This window comes from Balaenoptera borealis (assembly GCF_965194805.1).
Source record: "Balaenoptera borealis genome assembly, chromosome: 9".
In the NCBI taxonomy this organism is placed as follows: domain Eukaryota; kingdom Metazoa; phylum Chordata; class Mammalia; order Artiodactyla; family Balaenopteridae; genus Balaenoptera; species Balaenoptera borealis.
Genome location: NC_138873.1, coordinates 118,542,487 through 118,567,094, shown reverse-complemented (window position 1 = coordinate 118,567,094; position 24,608 = coordinate 118,542,487). Strand labels below are relative to the sequence as shown.

The following is a 24,608-nucleotide window of genomic DNA, read 5'->3' as shown; positions in this document are numbered from 1 at the left end:
TAAATTCTTCTGAATTTAGGTACTGCTTGAGTTATTAAATAAATAAATAGTGGGCTGAGTTAACTTAGTAGAATATATGTATGTAAGATATGTCAAGAAATGTACATAATTATACATATGTATTATAAGCATATATGTATATAATATATGCATATAAATTAATGACAGGGATCAGAAAACATTTGTTAGAACTTTTTTTTTTTAATATTTATTTTTATTTATTTATTTCTTTATTTGTCTGTGCCAGGTCTTAGTTGCAGCTCGCGGGCTCCTTAGTTGTGGCATGCATGTGGGATCTAGTTCCCTGACCAGGGATCGAACCCGGGCTCCCTGCATTGGGAACGTGGAGTCTTAACCACTGCACCACCAGGGAAGTCCCTTGTTAGAACTTTTAAGAACATATTTATGTAAAATGGTTGATGTTTGGTATTCCTGAATTATGATGTATTTTTAGTAGAAATGGAAATAGTCATTTTTAGGTTGTTGAATTTTCTTTCTCGAATTCTTATAAGGCTACAGGTTTAGTATATCACTTTATTTTTAATCAGTTACACATAGGTTGTAAATACATGTGGTATATGGTTAAATAGTAATAGATTTGTTTTCCTGAGAATATCTCTTGTAAATATTGGTTTATAGAAAGTTGGTAGAATTTTAACTTTGCCCAGCTTTGAAAAAAGTAGAAAATTAATCTGAAATTAGCATTTTAATCTGATTTACAGATTGTAATTATGGAATATATTCATTACTGTAGTGACTTACCTGTTTTTAAATACTTCTCAAAGGGGCATCTTCATCCTGATGAATCATCTAATGTGATTTTATTTATTTATTTATTAGAAGGGTTTTTAAAAAATTTTTATTTGTTTATTTATTTATGGCTGTGTTGGGTCTTCGTTTCTGTGCGAGGGCTTTTCTCTAGTTGCGGCAAGCCGGGGCCACTCTCCATCGTGGTGCGCGGGCCTCTCACTATCGCGGCCTCTCTTGTTGCGGAGCACAGGCTCCAGACGCGCAGGCTCAGCATTTGTGGCTCACGGGCCCAGTTGCTCTGCGGCATGTGGGATCCTCCCAGACCAGGGCTCGAACCCGTGTCCCCTGCACTGGCAGGCAGATTTTTCGACCACTGGGCCACCAGGGAAGCCCTAGAAGGTGTTTTTGTACTGTGTTTATCTTAATAATGAAGTTAATGTGCCGTTCATTAGCAAATCACACATTAGCCCTCTAAGTCTGCTTCTGGTTGTGGTAAGGAGTTTTACTTAGTTTGTTCACACATTCACTCACCTTGTGTCGGTGTTAAATATGAAAGATAACTGGTTTTTGCATTACAATGAAGTTTTTACCAGTTGACTTTTAAATCTAATGTGAAAATGCCAAGTGTACATGGGAGTTGGTCACTTTTCATTTTCCTTTATTTTACTTGGAGAAATAATACAACATTTCTCACCAGTCATCTTGAGTGGAAGAATGCACAATCTTTGTGGCCTGGCTTGATGTATGAATGTAAATTCTCCAAATTCCATTTAGAGCTAACCTATAAATTATAAACTAATTTCAATTATTTAAATTTTTAGAGCTAGAAATGTTATTCATTAAAGCAAAAATTTCACGGCTGCTTTAGTTGAGGAACAAAATCTTGATTAATTTTTTATGTGGCTACAGATGCTTCTTCATTAAGTTTCTCTGACTGCTAAAATGGGAAAGAGCCAGAATCTTTGAGTTAGGAAAGTAAAATCGTTGGAAATCAGACACTGTTTCAAAGTATGGCATGATCAGTGGAAAGACTAACAGAACTCATTTAAAGAAGTCTGCGTAAGACATTTTATAGGTAACCACTGTGCATGGTTAATGAACATGTGAGTTTAAGATATCTTGTAAGCATTGTTACCTGTATTTATTCTTTTTTTTTTTTTTTTTTTAATAAATTTATTTATTTATTTATTTATGGCTGTGTTGGGTCTTCGTTTCTGTGCGAGGGCTTTCTCTAGTTGTGGCAAGAGGGGGCCACTCTTCATCGCGGTGCGCGGGCCTCTCACTGTTGCGGCCTCTCTTGTTGCGGAGCACAGGCTCCAGACGCGCAGGCTCAGTAGTTGTGGCTCACGGGCCTAGCCGCTCCGCGGCATGTGGGATCTTCCCGGACCGGGGCACGAACCCGTGTTCCCTGCATTGGCAGGCGGATTCCCAACCACTGCGCCACCAGGGAAGCCCTGTATTTATTCTTAAGGAGATGTTATCATAAGTAGCCATTAAAGAAATAAAAATTTTTAGTGTGTATATTATTTACCACATCTAGGAGTTCCCAAATTACCACTAAGATGAATCTGACACCGTGTGATTCTTACACAGATCATTGTGAAGTTTCTGTATTTAGAGACATGAATTACTTACAAAAGACATTCAGCGGATTTTTTTGGCAGAGTATTCGCCAGCAGTGTTCCCTAATGACTAATGAGACACTGTACTTTCCACCATAGTTACGTTGTTTGCCAGTAGAAACCTTCAGGTATGTGTGTTTTCGGGAGCAGAAAGGAGTTGGTAAGGAAACGGAGAATGGTTCTTTGTATTCAGTTTTTCAGTGTTCTGCATGTGTATGTGCTTTGGAGAAAATTTTGTGGTAAAGTCAGGTAAGTTCCTTTTGAAGAAATATCTTTCACGTGAATACTTCAGTAGGTCACGTTTCTGATAAATCTGTAAAGAACATTTCCCTTCTATGATTTAAGATTTTACATAGGGTAAATGATTTTGAAATGTGGAGTAGTAGTAGTAGAGTATAGTGATCTTAATATAGATCTTATAGTGATCTCCTGGGTTCTGGAGTGAGCCTTGCTTGAGCTTGAAATTGTGAATCTGTTACCTGGTAGCAGTGTGAATTCAGATCAGTTATTTAATCTTTTTCTGTCTCCTTGTTCATAAATAGGGCTAAACACAGTACCTATTTCACAGGGGTATTGTGAAGAGTACACTGAGTTAAACACATTTAGCCTAGCACCTTCAGTGTTGTATAATCAAATGTATAAATGTTCAGCATTATTACATACTAAATAAATTGTAACTTAATCTGTAGTATGTTCACATGATTGATTTCTTTAACATGTATTAAGTTATTGGTTAGTTTTTTTCCTTAGAAAAATTATATGTGAGGTAGTTTGTATTGATTTAATTATTGAGTAGATAAAAATTTGGTAAAAGTTTTTAGCCGATTTTGTTATGAATAGATGCTTAGCTCATATGCTTAACAAAACAGTGTGAATCACCATTATGTTCCTCCCATCTGTGTCATCTTTGGCTCTTTACAAGGAGTATTGTTTTCATTTCTTATTGAAGCCAGTGATAGACTAGATGGCCAGGCATGAGTTTTGTGATCATTAAGAACTGGGTTTGGATCCCAGTTCTGCCTTATCTGTGGTCATCTTAGGATCATTCAGATCCCTCAACTTTGGTTGTACTCTTCTTTTAAACTTAGGTAGTGATGAAAATACTTACCTTTAAGGATTGTTATTGTAAGGGTTAAATGAGATGATGCATGTAAAAGTGTTTTGGTGGTTAGGTCAGAATCAGGTACAGATGAGTTATTCAGACAAGATACAGGATTTTAGAAGGCCTTGCTAATTTTTTATGGGGAACCCCAAATAGTTTATGAATTTAATCTGGGCGTGGATTTTATGGTTTCTTCAAAGTATGAATTTAACTTTTTGGGGAATTAACTGGTTAGCATTTGTGTTCACTTTGTTTTCTGAGTAAATAAAATAGAAGAAATTAATATTAGACTAGGAAATTGCTTATGTTGTTATTCATAATTTTGACTTATTAAGGATTTCTGAAAATGATGCTAAGGTTACAGTGTAGTTCTAGTATACAAAATAATAGCTAAAGGTTACATTTCTGAATCAGTTTTTCTAAGTTAGACTTTAGGAAGGAAAGATGATATGCCTATGAACTGACAATATTTCTTCATGTCAGAATTTCTGTGTTCTCATTGTCTTCTTTTTCTCTTAAAATAAGTTAGTTTTGTTAAATGCTGTGAAAATTGTGGATAGTAACAGACTGAACATAGCATTTCTATGTATCAGGTACTGTTTAAGTAAGTATTTTACCGTAAGTTAACATTTGATCCTCATAACCACCATTATAAGGAAGGAGATGGTGTCAGTATCTCCATGTTACTGATGAGGAAACTGAAGCTCAGAGGTTAGTATCTCCCCAAGGTCAAAAGCTGGTATGTGACAGAGCCAAGATTTGAACCTACAGCAGTTAGCCGCAGAGCCTGTGTGCCTGACCCTGACTACTACCCTGCAAATCCTTTTTACATTTTTGATTGCAGTAAAACATTGATTGTTGAATAAAAAGATTCTAATACCATAGCAATCTGAGCATGAAATCTTTGGAAGCTAAATTAATCTGTAAAGGTGATTTTTAATTTGTATACTGTTTCTTGGTAGATATTCTAAAGTGCATTCCACTCAACTAGGTAGATATTCTAAAGTGCATTCCACTCAACTAATTCTCAAAGTACTACACCTATACTGGGTGTGATTAGTTTTGTGTATTTTTGATTATTTAGATCAACTTAATTTTTATTTCCTCTATGTTCTCCATGTAAAATTAGATTTAAATTTTAAATTAATTTTTTTATTTTGAAAATTATTTATTCCTTATTTTAGTACAGGACACAAACCTATTTAATATAGCAACACGAAAACTATGTATTACATGAAACAGATTCCCTATTGAATAAGCACATTTAATATATTCACTGGAAGTTTGTTCAGAAAACAATTATAAATCTATTAATTGAATTTTCTTTTAAATATTTTCAATTTCTATGACCATCTGAGCTGCACACTGCTTGCTGCACTGTGATCTAACATTGTTAGTTTTATCAGCTTTTTTTTTTTTTAATCAGTCATTAATTTTATACACATCAGTGTATACATGTCAATCCCAATCGCCCAATTCAGCACACCACCATCCCCACCCCACCACGGTTTTCCCCCCTTGGTGTCCATACGTTTGTTCTCTACATCTGTGTCTCAACTTCTGCCCTGCAAACTGGTTCATCTGTACCATTTTTCCGGGTTCCACATACATGCGTTAATATACGATATTTGTTTTTCTCTTTCTGACTTACCTCACTCTGTATGACAGTCTCTAGATCCAGCCATGTCTCAACAAATGACTCAATTTCGTTCCTTTTTATGGCTGAGTAATATTCCATTGTATATATGTACCACAACTTCTTTATCCATTTGTCTGTTGATGGGCATTTAGGTTGCTTCCATGACCTGGCTATTGTAAATAGTGCTGCAATGAACATTGGGGTGCATGTATCTTTTTGAATTATGGTTTTCTCTGGGTATATGCCCAGTAGTGGGATTGCTGGGTCATATGGTAATTCTATTTTTAGTTTTTTAAGGAACCTCCATACTGTTCTCCATAGTGTCTGTATCGATTTATATTTCCACCAACAGTGCAAGAGGGTTCCCTTTTCTCCACACCCTCTCCAGCATTTATTGTTTGTAGATTTTCTGATGATGCCCATTCTAACTGGTGTGAGGTGATACCTCATTTAGTTTTGATTTGCTTTTCTCTAATAATTAGTGATGTTGAGCATCTTTTCATGTGCTTCTTGGCCATCTGTATGTCTTCTTTGGAGAAATGTCTATTTAGGTCTTCTGCCCATTTTTGGATTGGGTTGTTTGTTTCTTTAATATTGAGCTGAATGAGCTGTTTATATATTTTGGAGATTAATCCTTTGTCCGTTGATTCGTTTGCAAATATTTTCTCCCATTTTGAGGGTTGTCTTTTCGTCTTGTTTATGGTTTCCTTTGCTGTGCAAAAGCTTTGACGTTTCATTAGGTCCAATTTGTTTATTTTTGTTTTTATTTCCATTACTCTAGGAGGTGGATCAAAAAAGATCTTGCTGTGATTTATGTCAAAGAGTGTTCTTCCTGTGTTTTCCTCTGAGAGTTTTATAGTGTCCGGTAGGAGTGCAGTTATCTTAAGTGTAGGTTGTTGTATTTTCACAAACAGAACACATCTTGTGCAACCAGCACTCAAATCAAGAAGTAACACTACCAGCATCTCAGAAGTCCCCTCCCCCAATCCACCATCCTGACTTCTACTTCCATAGAGTAATCTCTCCCTTTTTAATACACACACAGACACACACAGAATCATCATTGTTTCTAGCTTCTTTTGCTCATTATATTTATGAAATTCATTCATATTTTGATGAGTACTAATATTCCATTGTGTAAATATACCACAATTTATTTTACTCATTCAGTTCTTGCTGGCATTTTAGTAGCTTTGTTGTTTTACTGTTGTTAGGGTTAGTGCTGCTGTAGATATTCTAGTTCACGTCTTTGTTGAACATATTTGCATTCTGTTGGGTATATAACTAGGAATAAAATTACTGGGTTGTAGGATATGCATATGTTCATTTTTAGTAGATACCATTAAACACTCTCACTAGTGGTATGTGAGTTGACCTTTTTCCACTTCCTTTCCATAAAAAATTGTTTTAGTCATTCAGAAGGAGTGCAGTAGATTTCATTGTGTATTCCGTTTTTTTGAAATAACTTTACCGAGGTATAACTTACATACAGTAAAATGCACTAATTTCAAGTGTATAGTGGGAGTTTTGACAGATGTATCACCTGTGTAATCACCACTCCAATTAAGAAAAGTATTTCCACCATCCCACTACCTTTTCTCAACCAACCCCCACCCTCTACCCATGCCCCCGGCTACCACTGATGAAATTTCTATCAATCACTATAGCTTAGTTTTTGCTGTTCTGGAACTTCTTATAAATGGCATGTAAGTTCAGTATGCTGTCTCTTGTGTCTGGCTTCCTTCATTCAACATAAAGGTTTGGAGCTTCATCCATGTTGTTGCAGGTATCAATAATCTCTTCCTTTCTTATGGTTGAGAAATACCGAGTTTGTTTTTATGAAAAAAGTTATTTATGTACAAGTCTTATGTTATTATTTCTCTTGAGTAAATGCTTAGGATTGGAATTGCTAGTTCGTATGTTAAGTGAATGTTTGACTTCCTAGGAAAAGTACCAGACAGTTTTCCAAAATGGTCATGCCATTGGACATTCCTACTAGTAGTGTGTAAGAGTTCCCATTATTCCACATCCTTTCCAACACTTCGTATATTTAATCTTTTTAATTTTAGGTCTTCTAGTAGGTGTGGTTTATTTTGTATTTCTTGGGGGCTTATTGGCTATTTTCATATCTCTGAAATGTCTTTTCAGATCTTTTGCCTTTTATTGGGCTATTTTGTTAATCTAGAATTCTGAGAATCTATATTCTGGAAATAAGGACGTTTTTGGATATGTTTTGTGGATATTATCTCCCAGTCTGTATTTTGGTTTTTCATTTCGTAATAACATTGTCTTTGGAGGAGCAGAAGTTTTTAATTTTGGTAAAACCCATTACATCCATTTTTTTTTGTTTTCATTAAAAGTTAGGGCTTTTTATGTCTTTGACTACTCTGTTACAAAAATTTTTTGTTTTGATCTAGATGTTTCCTAAATTTAGCTTTTGTGATTGGGTTTGTGATTTTCTTTTTATATGTGGGTAAGGTAGAGATCAAGGTTTTTGTGTATTCATTTTTTTCTCATACAGATATCTAGTTGTTCCAGCACAATTTGTTGAAAAGATTGTTCTTGCTCCATTTTATTACTTGGCACTTTTGCTGGAAGTCAGTTGACCATGATGTGTGTGTGGGTCTAATTCTGGACTCTACTCAGTTCCGTTTGACCTATATGTATGTGGTTTTGATGATAGCTTTTATAAGTGTTGAAATCAGATAGTATAATTTCTCTGATTTTGTTCTTTTTATTCAAAATTATTTTTTCTATTTTTAGTTTTGACCATGTTTAAATAAATCTTACATTTGGCTTGTCAAAAAAAAAAAAGCCTACTGGGATTTCTTGGGTGTTGCTTTGAATCTGTAGATGAATTGAAGAGTATTGACAGGTTATCAGTATTGGGTCATTGAGTCCCCTAAGAATGAACATGGTATCCTTTAGATTCTCTTTAAAATTTCTCAGGAGTCTTTTATAGTTTTAAGTATATGTATCATGTCCATCCATGTTTTGTTAATTGTATCCCCAAGTATTTACTTTTTTTGATGCATCCATTGACTGGATCATAGAACTTTTCTGTAGGATTTTTCTCCTTTATCCTGTTAATGTGATGAATTATATTGATTGATTTTTTTTTTTTTTGAGTGTTAGAACAACCTTGCATTAAATAAAGCCCAATTGGTCATTGTTTATTACCTTTTTAGTAAATTGCTGAGCATTACCATTATATCCCAGAAAATTTTCTTCAAAAAGTTCTCTTTTTATCTTTGCCCCCCTCTCACCCCAGTGTCAACCATCATTGTGGTTTTTCTTTTTTGACTGTAGTTGAGTTTTGCCTGTTCTAGAAGTTTATGTAATTAGAATGAAACATAATATACTTTTGTGTCTGGTTTCTTTCACTCAGCATGTTTCTCAGATTTATTTGGATTATGTATACCAATAGTTTATTCCTTTTTATTACTCAGTAGTATTCCAAGGTATGAATATACCACAATTTGTGTTTACTCCTGTCAATGGACACCTGGACTCTTTCCAGTTTTTGGCTCTTAAGAATAAAGCTACTCTGACCATTCTTGTTTAGTGCTTTTTGTAGACATATATTTTAACTTCTCTTGGGTAAACACTAGGGAGTAGAATTGCTGGATTTTACAGAAAATGCATGTTTACTTTTTTAAAAAAACTGCCAGATCTTTTCCACAGCATTTGTATCATTTTATCCTCCCAGCAAAATTTATGAGACTGTTGGCTGTTTCACATCCTTGCCAGCATTTGGTATTGCCAATTAATTTTACCTGTTTGGGTGGGCATGTAGTGGTTTCTCCTTGTGGTTTTAATTTGTGTTTCCCTGATGAGTAATGAGCACACTTTTTCACGTGCTTATTGACCAATTAACATCTCTTCCTCTGTGAAGTGTCTATTCAGAGCCTTTCTGCATGCTTTTTGAAATTGCCTTTTTTTTTTTTTTTTGGCTGCATTTGGTCTTCCTCTAGTTATGGTGAGCAGGGGCTACTCTTTGTTGCAGTGCGTGGGCTTCTCATTGCAGTGGCTTCTGTTGTTGTGGAGCACAGCCTCTAGGTGCGTGGGCTTCAGTAGTTGCAGCACACAGGCTCAGTAGTTGCAGCACACCTTCCCTAGAGCACGCGGGCTTCAGTAGTTGTGGTGCGTGGGCTCAGTAGTTGCGGCATGCGGGCTCTAGTGCGCACAGGCTTCAGTGTTGTGGCGAGCAGGCTCTGGAGTGCAGGCTCAGTAGTTGTGGCGCACGGGCTTAGTTGCTCTGAGGCATGTGGGATCTGCCCAGACCAGGACTTGAACCCATGTCCCCTGCGTTGGCAGGTGGATTCTTAACCACTGCACCACCAGGGAAGTCCTTAGGATTTCTTTTTAGAGTCTGGGTATAAGTCCTTTGCCATATGTATGTTTTACAAATATTTTCTCTGTTTTCTTAACGATATGTTTTCTTAACGATATCTTCTGATGAACAGAAGTTTTTAATTTTGGTTAAGTCTAATTTATCATTTCTTGATTTGATGGTTATTGCTGTTTATGTCCTAAGAAACCTTTGCTTACCACAGAGTTAGTTATGAAGATAGTCTTCTGTTTTCTTCCAGGATATTTAGCTTTTATGTTAGTTCTATAATTCATCTTGAAATAATTTTGGGGTATGGTGTGAAATAAAAGGTCAAGGGTTTTTTCCTTCTATAAACCATTTGTTTATTGTAGAAAACATTCTTCCCACTGGGTTGCTTTGGCAGTTCTGTTATTGAAAGTAAAATGACTATCTACATGAGGGTCTATTACTGGGTTCTCTAATCTGTTCCATTGATCAGTTAATCCTTAATACCACACTGTCTTGATTACTGTAACTTGTTTTATCTTCTTCCAGTTTTGTATCTCTCTTTTTTACGATGACTTTGGCTAATCTAGGTTTTTGTATTTCCATATAAATTATAGAATCACTTTGTTAATTTCTACAATAAAAAACTGGTGGGATTAATTCAATTTTTAAAAGAGGTATAGGTCTATACAGATTTTCTTATTAATTTATTCTGACCATATTTTTTGTTGTTACCTGAGGCATAGTTATAATAGCTGTTTGTTTTTACTTCACCATCTGGGTTATCACCAGTGTTGGTCTCCATTGATTGTTTTTTCCACACAGTTTTGATTAGTCTACAATTGACAGCAAGAATCCAACATCACATTGAAAACTGTAATTATATCATTGTAAAATTTTTGGTATATATTCTCTCCATTATCCCCTTGTCACTTCCAGCAAAAATGAGTGTTTTTACATGATCTCTATTGTTTTTTTACAGGGCATCTTCTCTACATTCAGTTTCATCCAAGTCATTCCGGGATTTCTTACTAGAAGAAAAAAAATCTATTACTGGCCAAAGCTCCGGAGATCATGTCAAAAAAGTTTGTTTTAAAGGAATTGAAAGTTCCCAGGCTGCAAAAGTTGTAAGGTAATAATCATTTTCCTACCTTAAAATGTGCTATGGTGGTTCTATATCCTGAAATAATCTTTAAAAATTTATGAGGTAGATTTTTATACATTCTTTTACATTCAAAATTAACGTATTTTTTTAAAGATATATTTCGGTATAATTGGCTTGCAGTAAATTGTATATATTTAAAGTATACGATTTGAAGTTTGGCATATGTATACCCTCGTGCAACCATCATCACCAGCTATTCAAGTCAGTGCATAGATCCATCATTCTCAGAAGTTTCTTCATGCCCCTCTGTAGTCCTTCCTTCTCCATCCTGTCTCCTTGCAGCTACTACTAATCTGTTTCTGTTACTATAGACTAGCTCTGATATTCTATAGTTTTATATCAGTAGAATCATTTAGCATGTGCTTTTATAAAAATTTTTTACTTAGCATACATTTTGAGATTCATCCAAGTTGTTATGTGTATCAGGAGTTCATTCCATTTTATTGCTGAGTAGTATATTTCTTTGTTTGGCTATGAACCCACCTGTTTATTTGTATCTGTTGAGCGACTTGGGTATTTCCAGCTTTTTCTCTATTTTTGACACTGATTTTAAAATACATTGGAGTTTAACAAAGATGTTTCATATTATAAATGCCTACATGAACCATGAAAATCTAAACATAGTTTCACCATGATCTGTAAATTCTCTTAATTATTATTCAAAAGGGAACCAAACATTCTTGGGGCATCAGATAGTTTTTTCTTCCAACATTGGCCTATGTTTCAAGTTGGTTAACTAAATGGAGTTTTTTTTTTCCTATTTCTGCTAATATGACATCTCCCAAATAATATACTCCCTAGAGTGTTTTAGGGAGTGTTTAATTACAAAAATGTGATTAAAAATGTTAGTTGTGACCAGATTAATAATTTTGTTTTTCATAATGATAATTTTTCACTGTCAAACCTCTTTTTTTCCCTCCCTAAACCCTTTTTTAAAATCAAATCTCATGTCCAATTATTTTATCAAACACGTAATATAAACTTCTCTGATTGATTGAAGTGAGGAGAGGGGTCTGGGAATCAAACTAGTTTAACCTCACCTTACCTACCTGTCCTGTAAGCAGCTCCTGAGGAACTGTCAGAGTCTTCCAAGAACACTGGAAACTGCTGGTTTAGATGAACTGTTGAAACATAGTTTTTTTGATTTTGTGACTGGCTTTCCTATGTACATTTACAACCAAATTTCTTGAGCCACTTACTTACAGTACAGAAAATGAGAGAGAGATTAACCTGAAGAAGTCATCTGGTCTATCTCCCTAACTTTTCAAATACTTTTTTAGCAGTGTCATGCTATTTTAAAATAAAAATCTTAAGTGGAACCCTAACATACAAAACAGATAGATAAACCATTTTACATAATGTTTACTTACGATGAAGTGAGAATATTAAGGCTCTTTTGATAGGCTCATAAATACAAATTGGGTGCAATGTAAGATGCTGTCTTAATGTTGACAGATATTTATTAGCTGCTCTGTATCAGACATTACACTAGGTACTAGTTACAGTGGTGAACTGTAACATAGCCCCTGCTCATGTAGAACTTAGTCCAAAAGAGAAGAGCAACTTTACAGAAATGATTAATTAAAAGAGTACAAGGCATTATGAAGAGGAAGTTTATCAGCCTCAACATTCAATCTGTTTCTCATTTTGTCTTGTCTAGTATTTATTTCAATTAGGATTTTCTTAATAATGATGAAAACAAATCAACTCCTTGGCATTCCATGTCCAAACTACATTTGAGTGCTACTTGTACACGTACACACACTTATACATATATATTTCATAAATGTAGCATTACATATGTATACACATCTCATGAGGTTTTTCTATTCAGACAAATTTTTAATTAGAAAAAAAATTTTTTAATTGGTTGTTTATCATTCTCTGTAATGACCCTACATCTATTATATTTTTAAAAAAATGAATAGTCTTCTGATAGAAGAAAAAACGTCAGTTATATGGTAAGTTATATGAGTGTTGTTCTGTAGACCATGCTTTTAAATAGAAAGACATAACTTCTTTATTTTTCCTACTTTATTTTTCCTACTTCAAGACACACAAATCTGCCTCTATTTGTATTCATCTTATCTTCCTTTCTTGTTTTACAGTAGAAGAGTTATCCTTCCCATCTAAGGCTAGGATTTATACCTGTACCTTGTATCTTAACCCCTTCCCACTTCTGAGGGCTTCAACTATTAATTATCCCTCTCTTTTTCTTACGGATGTTCAGTGTTTTTGTTTTCCTTTTAAGTAGATTTTTTCCCGTCTGGTTTTGAATATGCGCAGGTCTCTCACATGTGGAATGGGTGGGGTAATCAATCCCTCACTCATCCCCCACACGTTTTCTAGCAGTTGTCCTATTGTTACCAATTTCCTGTTTCCTTCACAGCCAGATTTCTCAAAAGAGCTGTCAGCACCCGCTCACTTCTCAATCCATTCTGGCTTCCACTCCCATTACTAAACTGAAACAGTTCAGGCTAATAAGTTCAGCAGTGACCTCCATATTGCCAACGACTCGTCGTACTTTAAGTTCACTTACAGGCCGACTTCTCCTTTCACTTACATTCTTTCTATGCTGATATTTCCTGAGCTCCTATGTTGAGTTATCAGCTGTACCCTAAAGACTCAAAGTTAAACTGCCTGTCCACCACTGCCATCTGAGCTTCACACTTCATTCTCCGTCTGCCTTCTTGGTATCGCCATCCTATTTGGATGTTCAGAAATACCTTCAACTTTATGTCCAAAACCAAACTTAATGTTTTCCTCATAGCCTTATCATAAAACCAAAATCAAACAAAAACACAGACAAAACATAAAACCAGCCTATTCTTCTTGATTTCTCTTCCTCGGTAAATGTCATTTGCAAGTCTTTGACATGTCCATCTTCTTCAGCAATTTCCATTCTTTCAGCAGGACATCACAGTTTTCTTAAATATTTCTCAGATCTGTGTATTAAACCTCATCTCCACTGCCATTACCCTCATTCAGACTACTGTGATCTTTCACCTGGGCCATCTGAGTAAGCCTCCTAACTGGTCTTGCCATAGCCTTTCTTTCTTCTCTACAATATATTGAGCTAGTGTGTGTGGTGGTTTTTCTTTTTTTTAATGCAAATCTTAACCTTGTAGGATAAAAGCTAGAGTTCTTATATGGCCTTCAAGGCCCACATAGTCTAGCTCCTGCCAGCCTCTTTAGCTTTATCTTTTAATATGATCTCTGTATTTTAGCCACCTTGGCCTTCTCTTGGTTTCTCAAATACCAGTTACTTCTTCCCACTTACTTACCCTTTGAATAGTTGACGCTCCTCCAATCTCTGTTCAGTCATATTTGAAGAAGCCTGACTTGTCTTATTCTCTTACTGGGTCAGTTTCCTGTTACATGTCTTCATAGCGCTTCTCACTCATCACACTTACCACAGGGTAGTCCCCCCTTGTCTGCGGTTTCCTTTCCGTGGTTCTGGTTACCCGTTGTCAACTGTAGTCTGAAAATATTAAATGCAAAATTCCAGAAATAATTTTAAGTTTTAAATTGTACGCTGTCTTGAGTAGTGCGATGAAATGTCTCGCCATCCTGCTCCATCTTACCTGGGACGTGAATCATCCCTTTGTCCAGCGTATCCTGCCCGTTAGTCACTTAATAGCCATCTGAGTTATCAGATCGATTGTCAGGGTATGACAGCGCTTGTTCAGGTAACCTTTATTTTACTTAATAATGGCCCCAAAGCACAAGAGTAGTGACGCTGACAATTCAGATATGCCAAAGGGAAGCCATAAAGTGCTTCCTCTAAGTGAAAAAATGGAAGTTCTCGACCTAATAAGGAGAGAAAAAAACCTGTATCCTTAGGGTTGCTAAGATCTGTGATAGATACAAGTGAATCTTCTATCCATGACATTATGAAGAAGGAAAAAGAAATTCATGCCAGTTCTGCTATCATACCTCAGAATGCAGAAGTTACGGCCACAGTGCGTAAGTTCCTAGTTAAGATGGAAAAGGCATTATATTTGTACAAGATACTTTGAAAGAGCAAGACCACATTCACATAACTTTTATTACAATATGTTGTTATAATTGTTCTATTTTATTATTGTTGTAACTTTCTTACTGTGCCTAATTTATAAATGAAACTTCATCATAGGTATGTATGTATAGGAAGAAACATGGTATGTATAGGGTTCAGTACTATCTGCAGTTTCAGGCATCCACTAGAGGACTTGGAATGTATTCCTGTGGATAAGGGGGGGAACTACTGTACACTTACTATTGGTGTGATTCTTTGTTTAATGTTTTCGAATACAAGTATTTTAATGTCTCTATTTTTAGCTGTATGTTCAATGAGAGGGAGGAAGATTGGTCTTTGCTCATCACTGATTAGAATGTTTCCTAGCATGTGGTAGGTGCTCAGTGAGCATCTGGTGAATGAGGATAAGAATAAATGAAACAGAATTGTAGCTCTGTTTCAAGTACCATTTACTTCTAATGTAATGAGTTATATTGTATGCCTTAGATGTATAAATGTTAAGGTATGAATGTTAATGTTGTTTTTGTAATATTTTTACATTTTAAATATTGACTGTATTTTTTAAAATTTATTTTCTTTGGATAAATACTTTTATTTGTCGTGGAACTTTAAAAATTTTAAGGATGTGTGGTTTCATAGTTGATCGCTAGGGTGTGCTATAACATCAGGCTCTTAATTGTGAAAAGTGGTTATGTGCTGTTAGACTGCTTTGCAAATTTTAGTTAAAGGAGTGTGTGATAGTATCATGCTATCCATAGCTTGGGTGTTTCGCAAGTGGAAGTTAATGTTTTAAATAGCTGTTTGTTATCATCTGATCACTGAGAAAGAAAACAGCTTGGGTTTCATTTTTAATTTCATCATAGAAAATATGTTATCATAGGAGAGCTTTTTTTTAAGGAAATAATAAAACATAACAGATAAAGTAAAATATTAACTCAGCAAATTATGGGACACTTGATATACGTACAGTATTCTGCTGGCCTCTCTTGGGTATATATAAAAGTATAATAGGCGCATCCTTAAACATGTTTGAAATCAAGTTGGTAAGTTTATGCACACATGGAATTTAACTGACAGAACAAGAATAAAATTGCAGTATAATCTAACAGTGTTAAAGAAGTCACAAAGCCATATATGACTAAGTGCTGTATGAGTAGTTCAGAGGAGGAAAAATGACAGTGGGCTAGACTTGTCTGGAAAAACTTCATTGAGGAGGAAAGGCTTGAGTATTAAGTTCATAAACACTTTTCCTATTCAGTCGCAAATATTTGATCGTTATATTTATGGCCATATGAATAGTGTTAGAAAAATATTGATCCATTTCATCGCTACTAGCTTTTGAACATAGGATGGGATTTTTTAAAAGAAGAGAGGAGAAAGGGCAGTATAAACAGAGGAAATACTGGGAATTAAAGCAAGAAGACAAGAATGCTTATGATTCTTTAGGGAATCAGGGTGGCAGGGATGGAGGGCTCATCTTAGAAAATTCCACAAATAATAAATTCTTGTTTTAATTGTAGGAAATGTGATATTTTTCCCCCCAAGGCTAGAGAACTAGAAGAATGGCAGTGTTGTTACTTATTGATGTGAAAAGAAGGATTAATGCAGTTTCTGTTTGTTTATTGTTACTTCTGTGTTGTTTTTCATTTTAATGTGTTTTCTTTCATTTTCCTTTCACTTAAATACCTCCTTATGTAACTCTAGGCAGAAAATGTGATCTTGTGTTTCTAATTAGTAAGGAAAACTATGTGTGAGACAAAATCATTCTATCAGCTCTAATTTTATATAAAATCGTTGTAACTGGGATAATACAAAATTCTTTTTAAAAATAGTCAACTGTGTGAGCAAAAAGTAATTTAGTTTTTCTCTTGAAGTCTAAATTTGGCAAGATTAATATTCTTCAGTTTGAACAAAAATCTTTGAAAGATTTTAGCCAGCCCTTTTATGTTGGTTTTATTTTCAGAAGGCTAAATTTTATATGGATTATCTATTGGGATGTCTATTTGTGTTGCAAATACCTAAGGCTTAATAATGCTGTTATTTATTGTTGGAAAGCTTATACTGTTTTTATATTTGTTTAGTCATAGCTCTGTTTTATTTAGCAATTTTGCTTCATTGTAAGATGAAATTTTGACAGACTTATAGCTGTTTAAATAAGTTTATAATTAATGAGATTATCCATAGGAAAATCATTAATGGAAAGAATGCTAACATCTTATGAAACAGATTTAAGTCTAATGCTAACAGCAGCCCTCTGAACCTTTTCTGAAACGAGAACAGTAATGCCTATCATATGAAAGTACTTTATGAATTATAGCATGTTACATAGATAAAGTTGTTATACTTAAGTTCTGATTGTTTGGCTTTAATTTAACAAGGCCTATACAAGATACTTTAGTCCTATATTCAGTTGTTTGCCAGTGACATCATTTTCAAAGATAGGGCTTATAGTTGCTGCTTCTTACTTAACAATTAAAAAGTAATTGGTTCTATATGATTTTTGCATTTCTTTGAACATGTCAAAACACTTTAGCTGATCCCTAGACACCAGGATGATTTTTCAGCACCAGTTTAGTCATTATCTGTTTTGTTATGCTGTGTTATAATTTATTGTCCTAGAAGGCCTTTAATCTCCAGCCCTGACTGACTTAAGGACCTTTCAAGGAACTTAACCAAGGGGACTTACATTTAGCCTGTCCAAGGTAGTTATCTATTCCATTAGAATGTAGAATTTTCCCATTTATTTTATAGTCATTTTAGTTTAGATTCTCATCATCTCCTAACAAACAGGTTTATCCCAACAGCTTTCTAGTTCATCTCCTTGGCTTCATTTTTCTTCTGGCTGGAAGTCTTTTACTTCATCCTGGAGACTTTTCTTATTTTTTTGGATGTCATAGGTCAGGTACCCGGCAGGATTCAAGTCATAGAACTTCGTTAAAACTAAGAACCTAATAAGTACCCATTTTCATTTCATTTTGTATTTCGGTACCCACATCTGGAAGGAAGAAGTTATTAGTAATTCGAAAGAATAAGGAAGTTTTTAAAGAAAAACTCTGCTTTTATTCTGTCCCATATTTTAAATCCTTTGCTTCAGTTATTTATTCTCTAATTACTTTTTTTTTTTTTTACAAACAACTATGTTCCAGGTGTTTTGCTGGACACTGAGATACAAAGATGAAAGAAACAGAGTCCTTTACCTTGAGAGACTAGTCTAGCAGTTAAGACAGATGTGTGTGAAGTTTTAGAACAGTAATTGAAGTGCTCTAAAAAGAGAAAAGGTGATATTTGAACCAGTCCTTAAAGAATGAGAAGATATTTTTAATGGACTGTATTCTACACTACAGTGTATGGAAAATACACTGTATTCTGAGTGAAAAAGGCCTGGATTTGAGTTCTGTCCTTACCATTTTCCCAATTTGCGAATCAGGCAAATTATCGAATATTCTTTGAGTATTAGTTTCCTAATCAGTATAACGGAAATAATGCATGCTTTCTTCACAGAGTATTACAAAGATTAAATGAGATAATGTATATGAAAATACTCTCAGTAAATTTGTTTGCCCACTCACACATCAGGTTTAAACATTTTAGTTCTTAGTGTATTTGTACTCTGACCCTACCATTTCATTTTAACTTTATTTCCCTCCTAATCTCTTAATCCAATCATTCGGTTTATTGAAGAGAACAACCTACCTTTACTTAAGCCAACAAAATCTTTTACTGTTCCATGTATTTGTATGACCAAAACCCTATCTCAATGCCACTCCTCTCAGCTTTAATGTCATTTCCTCAGTGAAGCCAACAGTTTATACCCTCCTCCATATTGTTAATTTCTCCTGTGAATCCATAGTACTTGGTACACACTGGTATAAATATTAATTATATACTCTCACATTGCTTTATCATTCTTTTTTTTTTAAATAGTAATCTTCTTATTTTTTTTAATTTATTTTTGGCTGTGTTGGGTCTTCATTGCTGCGCATGGGCTTTCTCTAGTTTGGGCAAGCGGGGGCTACTCTTTGTTGTGGTGCACGGGCTTCTCATTGCAGTGGCTTCTCTTGCTGCGGAGCACGGGCTCTAGGCGTACGGGCTTCAGTAGTTGTGGCTCGCGGGCCCTAGAGCGCAAGCTCAGTAGTTGTGGCTCACGGGCCTAGTTGCTCCGCGGCATGTGGGATCCTCCCGGACCAGGGCTCGAACCCGTGTCCCCTGCATTAGCAGGCAGATTCTCAACCACTGCGCCACCAGGGAAGCCTGTCATTCTTAAATACCTTTTAAAACCTCTTTTACCAGAGTTTGTTTAGTGGAGGGGACTGAGTTTTAATCAGCCTGATTTTCAGTACCATAGTACTGACACAAACCCAATAAATGTGCATAAATGAATCAGGAAGTCAGTATAGGCCCTGTTTGTTCACTTGCTGTTTGACTTTCTGTTGTTAAATTTGCTTATTGCTGAAAGAGGGCATTGGATTAATCTAAGTAATTTCTAGGTATCTTTCTAAGCATAAAATTCCACATTTAGGCCACGCTCTATAGTTCCTTTGTTAATTTTTCTCCTTACAGAATGCTTCTTACCCCCCCTCATTCTATAGCCCTTTTATTGTCTTCTCCATCATTTTTATAGTCCTTATAGTCAGTCAGAAGACCTTTAAGTTTGTTTTCTTAAATTCTTTTCTGTTGTATTATATCATTTTATATGTTGTTTCCTGATCTAGTTTGTGAGTTCTTGGAAGGCAGATTGTGTCTTAAGCTTCTGTCCTATCAGCCACATGTAACTCATGAAGTTAGAACACACCCTCTCACCATACACAAAAATAAACTCAAAATGGCTTAAAGACTTAAATATAAGACATGACAATAAAACCTCCTAGAAGAGAACATAGGCAAAACATTCTCTGACATAAATCGTACCAGTGTTTTCTTAGGTCAGTCCCCCAAGGCAATAGAAATAAAAACAAAAATAAACAAATGGGACCTAATCAAACTTACAAGCTTTTGCATAGCACAGGAAATCATTAAAAAAAAAAAAAAAAAAAACAGCCTACAGAGTGGGAAAAAATATTTGCGAACTATGAGACTGACAGGGCTTAATTTCCAAAATATACAAACAGCTCATACAACTCAACAACAAAAAGACCCTATCCAAAAATGGGCAGAAGACCTAAATAGACATTTCTCCAAAAAAGACATACAGATCGCCAATAGGTACATGAAAAGATGCTCGACATCGCTAATTATTAGAGAAATGCAAATCAAAACTACAATGAGGTACCACCTCATACCAGTCAGAATGGCCATCATTAAAAGGTCTACAGATAAATGCTGGAGAGGATGTGGAAAAAAAGGGACCCTACTACACTGTGGGTAGGAATGTAAACTGGTGCAGCCACTGTGGAAAACAATATGGAGGTTCCTCAGAAAACTAAAAATAGAATTACATATGATCCAGCAGTTCCACTCCTGGGCATATATCTGGACAAAACTATAATTCAGAAAGATACATGCACCCCTAGGTTCATAGCAGTACTACTGTTCACAATGGCCAAGACATGGAAGCAACCTAAATGTCCATCAACAGATGAGTGGATAAAGATGTGGAATATATAAACAATGGACTATTTATTACTCAGCCATAAAAAAGAATGAAATAATGCCATTTACAACAACATAGATGGACCTAGACATTATCATACCAAGTGAAGTAAGCCAGAACAAGAAAGACAAATACCATATGATATCATTTATATGTGGACTCTAAAATATGACACAAATGAACCTATCTAAGAAACAGGATCACTGACATAGAGAACAGACTGGTGGTTGCCAAGGGGGAGGGGGTTGGGGAAAGGATGGAGTGGGAGGCTGGGGTTAGCAGATGTAAGCTCCTGTATATGGAATGGATAAACAACAAGCTCCTACAGTATAGCACAGGGAACTATATTCAGTGTCCTATGATAAACCATAATGGAAAAGAATATTTTAAAAAAAGAAATGTGTGTGTGTGTGTATACACACGTGTATAACTGAATGACTGCTGTACAGCAGTAATTAACACAACATTGTAAATCAGCTATACTTCAATAAAAAAAATTTCTGTCCTATCTATAATCCCTGGAGTATCAGAGTATTTACTGTATTTTTTCTTGCTCACAAAATTTAGACTATATATTACAGTCACAAAATTTGGCTGCTAATTATCTTGTTTCTATGTATTTTGAAACTCAGTGCTAATTTGTCACTCTTATTCATAAATGTTCCCAATATAAAACATTCTTCACAAAGTTGTCTGTATTTCCTAACATATGTTTGATTACAGTAAATTAGCTATATGAATATTATTAGAAAAAACAGACCATTTGTTTTGTGGGGGAGTATAGTTGATTTACAGTGTTGTGTTAGTTTCAGGTGTACAGCAAAGTGAATCAGTTATACATATACATATATCCACTCTTTCTTAGATTCTTTTCCCATATAGGCCATTACAGAGTACTGAGTAGAGTTCCCTGTGCTATACAGTAGGTCCTTATTAATTATCTATTTTATATATAGTAGTGTGTATATGTCAATCCCAGTCTCCCAATTTATTCCTCTGCCACCCCGTTTCCCCCTTGGTAACCGTAAGTTTGTTTTCTACATCTGTGTCTCTGTTTCTGAAAAACAGACCATTTCTTCCAAGATCTTTCCCCATGGTATTTTACACACAAGATTTTATAACTACCTACAGATTTTGTTGTTGTTGTTTACTTACAATTTTAAAGGTAAGTCTGATTGCATATATTAATTTATCTTCTGAGTCAGGGCCCTGCAATTCCTCCTCTGTATTTCTATTAATAAGCTATTTTACTAATGGTACTAGAAGCTTTAATCTTCAGTTTTTGTTGTTTTGCAGATGTTCTACTCATGGTTCCCCAGGACCAGAAGGCAACCATATTTCAGATGTACCACTTCTAGATAGTCCCAAGTAAGTTTAATTGATTAGCTTTGGGACCTCAAAGCTAGACTGCTTTTTAGGACTGAGAGAGAATATTAAGAAATTGGGAATAGTATGATATTGAGTAGAATGTATTATCTGAATACTTTCTGCTCCACAGTTTGAGTTACCTTTCTGTTTAGTTATATAGCTTTGCTCCATTCCACTTTTTGGTGTTTCCAAAGTTTTCTCTACAGCACCAATCCAAATAAAATATTAGTTCTCCTTGTTTCTGTTTGTCACTTTGTCATTCTGTAAGTTGAATGCAAAAGCTTCCAGGTCCCCTTACATTATAGGTCACAAGGAAAAAATGTAACACTGTTAAAGAGTATTTCAGAGGAGATTTTGTGTGCAAAAATTTGGCAAGATGAATGAAAACTCATAATTCCTGTTCTTTCAGTCCCTGGCTATGTTCTTCATTGCCTGCTCCTTCCGTGCTAGCCCCAGTCACTTTTGCATCTATTGTAGAAGAAGAGCTACAGCAGGAAGCAGCTCTTATCAGAAGTCGAGAAAAACCCTTGGCTTTGATTCAGGTAAATAACATGCTTATTTGGGTTTAATTTAGGGTAAGAACTATACTACATTTCATTCTTAGGTCTTGAGAAAATTCTCTTTGTTTGCTTTGCAGAGGTGCATGTATTTATCACATTAAAATGTGAGTGCAATGTAAAACAAAACTGAAGCATTCAGCAAGTATTAATTGAAGGTATTCAGGATAATTAATTTACAACTAATAAATTGGGCTAAAGCTAATATTTTTAGCACTGGTGATGCTTTGGACTGTTTTAGTTTTTGAAAGTGGCCAGTAGAGAACTTGGCATTATCTAGCTCTACACCTGGCTTATGTATCAGTAAGAGTTCTTAGGTTGTAAGCCACAGACACCAAGTCAGGCTAACTTAAGGAGAAGAGAACTTATTTGAGAGATACTGAGATTCCACAGACTTAGCTGAAAACCAGAGAGCCAGGCTTAGGAAACAGACAAGACTCATAGTTGTCCTAAAGAGCTTAAAGAGCTTAAAGAACTAGACGACTTGTACAACAACAGAAAGTATCTCACAGGATGAGCAATTGGAATGAATGGATTCCAACAGCTATCTTCAGTTTCTTTTTCCTTGCTCTAGATTAAAATCAAGGGAAGGTGGGTATCTGATTATTCTAACTCAGGCCTCAACCCTTTTGAAGGGGATAGCAGGATACCTATTCCACTGTCTTGTATGCATAGAAAGTGGTAGTTCCACAAAAGGAAATTGGAAAGCTAATAGAATCCTGCTCGGTTTATAATTGAAGGAGCAAAGCAACTTCTCTTTTTTCCTTTCTCCTTTCAGATTGAGGAGCGTGCGATACAAGATTTATTGGTTTTCTATGAAGCATTTGGCAACCCTGATGAGTTTGTCGTTGTTGAAAGGACACCGCAGGGACCACTGGCAGTACCTCTGTGGAATAAGCACGGATGCTAGTTCACCACGGAGTTGAGATACAATTTTCATAAGTTGGGCCTGTTATAAATACATGCTGTGGGAAAGGAGTTCTTACAAATTTGGTAACAGATCATTCTAGATAGAATAAGAAAGGATTTAATTTCTTTACTGAACGTTAAGCATATACTGTTTGTATGATTAAAAAGAAATCCCTCAGAATTGTGATTTTAGTAACCTTTTGTGTAAAAATGTGTGAGAGGAAAAACTTATTAGGTTAAGTTTAAATAGAACTATTTCTTCTGAATAGTCTTAAAAGGAAAACATGAGTGATTGAAGTGTAAAATTTAAGAGTGATGCATTAAAAATAACTTTCCATTTGAGAATTTGGGATAAATAATTTAGAAGATTTTTGCCAAATATCTTTTTTTTTAGTGTGACATTGATGAGCTTAAAGTAGGAGTGTCAGCCATTACTTTTGATCCACTGATAGCCAAAATTTTGTGTTTGCTATAGTAGTTATGCCTCCATTCTTGTGTCTTTCATCAGGCTTTGAACGTTCTGGCTTGATTTTTAAAGCTTGAGCTGCTTTGAATGCCATTTTATTTCGGTTTCAACAACACATTCTCCATTTTGCATTGAACTGTGGAGTATGGTGGAAAGGAAATAAGAATACTATTCTGAGCAGCTTAGTCTAAGATAATAGTTTCTTATAAGATTTGGAGTCATTGTGGGGATTGTTTTTGGATGGGGAGAGGAGACCTTATAAAAGCCTTATTGTGACAGAATCCATTTCTGAAAGTGTTAAAATTTTCTAAAATAAGTGCTTAATTATACATATAAGAATTGAATAGTTTGGAAGAAGGCTGGTTTACAGTTACCTTTACAATGTTACATAATCAGAAATTCTCTGAGCCTGGGTTATATGAATAGACATAAACATTGTTTTCTTTACAGTATGCTGTTTGGGTCGTTTATGAGTGGTTAAATTTTTAAAAAAACAAATGTTAAATCTGTGCTCCAGCACCTAGACAAATTGGGAAGGTTAATGTTTCTGAGAAATAATAAGCCAAGGGGAACATAACAGGCAAATCACTGCTATATAATTAGGTTGACGAAAATACGGCTGAAATTAACTCAACACTTGAGCTTTAGCTCCACCCAAAGCAGCAAACTTGTAAGCAAATGTGCAATAAAAAATAATCTTGATCCATTTCACTGTTACTGTGTGTTTGATATCTTATACTATATTGACATCTATTATAGGAGGAATTACGAATGATTCCTCCTAATATCATATATTGTAGCCAGTATTTGTTGAAGTTGATGCTGTATCCATTCCTTAACTACTTAAAAAAGGGCAGTTTTCCTAAAATGCACCTGCATGTTTGAGTAAATTGAGAAGCAATGAATTTTATAATGTTTTATGGACGTTGCTGTAAAGAGATTTTCTGAAGTAATTGATTTATTTCATTTGAACCTTTGATTCTTCCACGCTTCTTGGCATCTTTAAAGATACCATAAAGTGATGATTTCCGTGGTGTACTCTGTGCTGCCTGGGAAGCACCCTAAGGGCCTTTGGTGAGTGGGATGTGAAGGAGGAGCCAGGGT

General features: G+C 35.2%; 1 protein-coding gene across 8 annotated transcripts in view; it reads left to right on the top strand.

Moving 5' to 3' along the window:
- Window positions 1–24,210, top strand: part of IBTK (inhibitor of Bruton tyrosine kinase) — a 94,447-nt gene extending 70,237 nt beyond the window's left edge. For 5 of the 8 annotated variants that reach the window (XM_082405843.1, XM_082405841.1, XM_082405847.1 and 2 more), the window contains 4 exons: window positions 10,414–10,563; window positions 21,501–21,572; window positions 21,982–22,114; window positions 22,908–24,210. In XM_082405843.1, coding sequence (XP_082261969.1) covers window positions 10,414–10,563; window positions 21,501–21,572; window positions 21,982–22,114; window positions 22,908–23,039 — 487 coding nt within the window. In that variant the 3' untranslated portion in view covers window positions 23,040–24,210. Of the gene's footprint in view, window positions 1–10,413; window positions 10,564–21,500; window positions 21,573–21,981; window positions 22,115–22,209; window positions 22,882–22,907 lie in introns of those variants that run through there. The other 3 variants (XM_082405846.1, XM_082405845.1, XM_082405844.1) reach the window with 3 other exon arrangements.
- The last annotated feature ends 398 nt before the right edge of the window (window positions 24,211–24,608 follow it).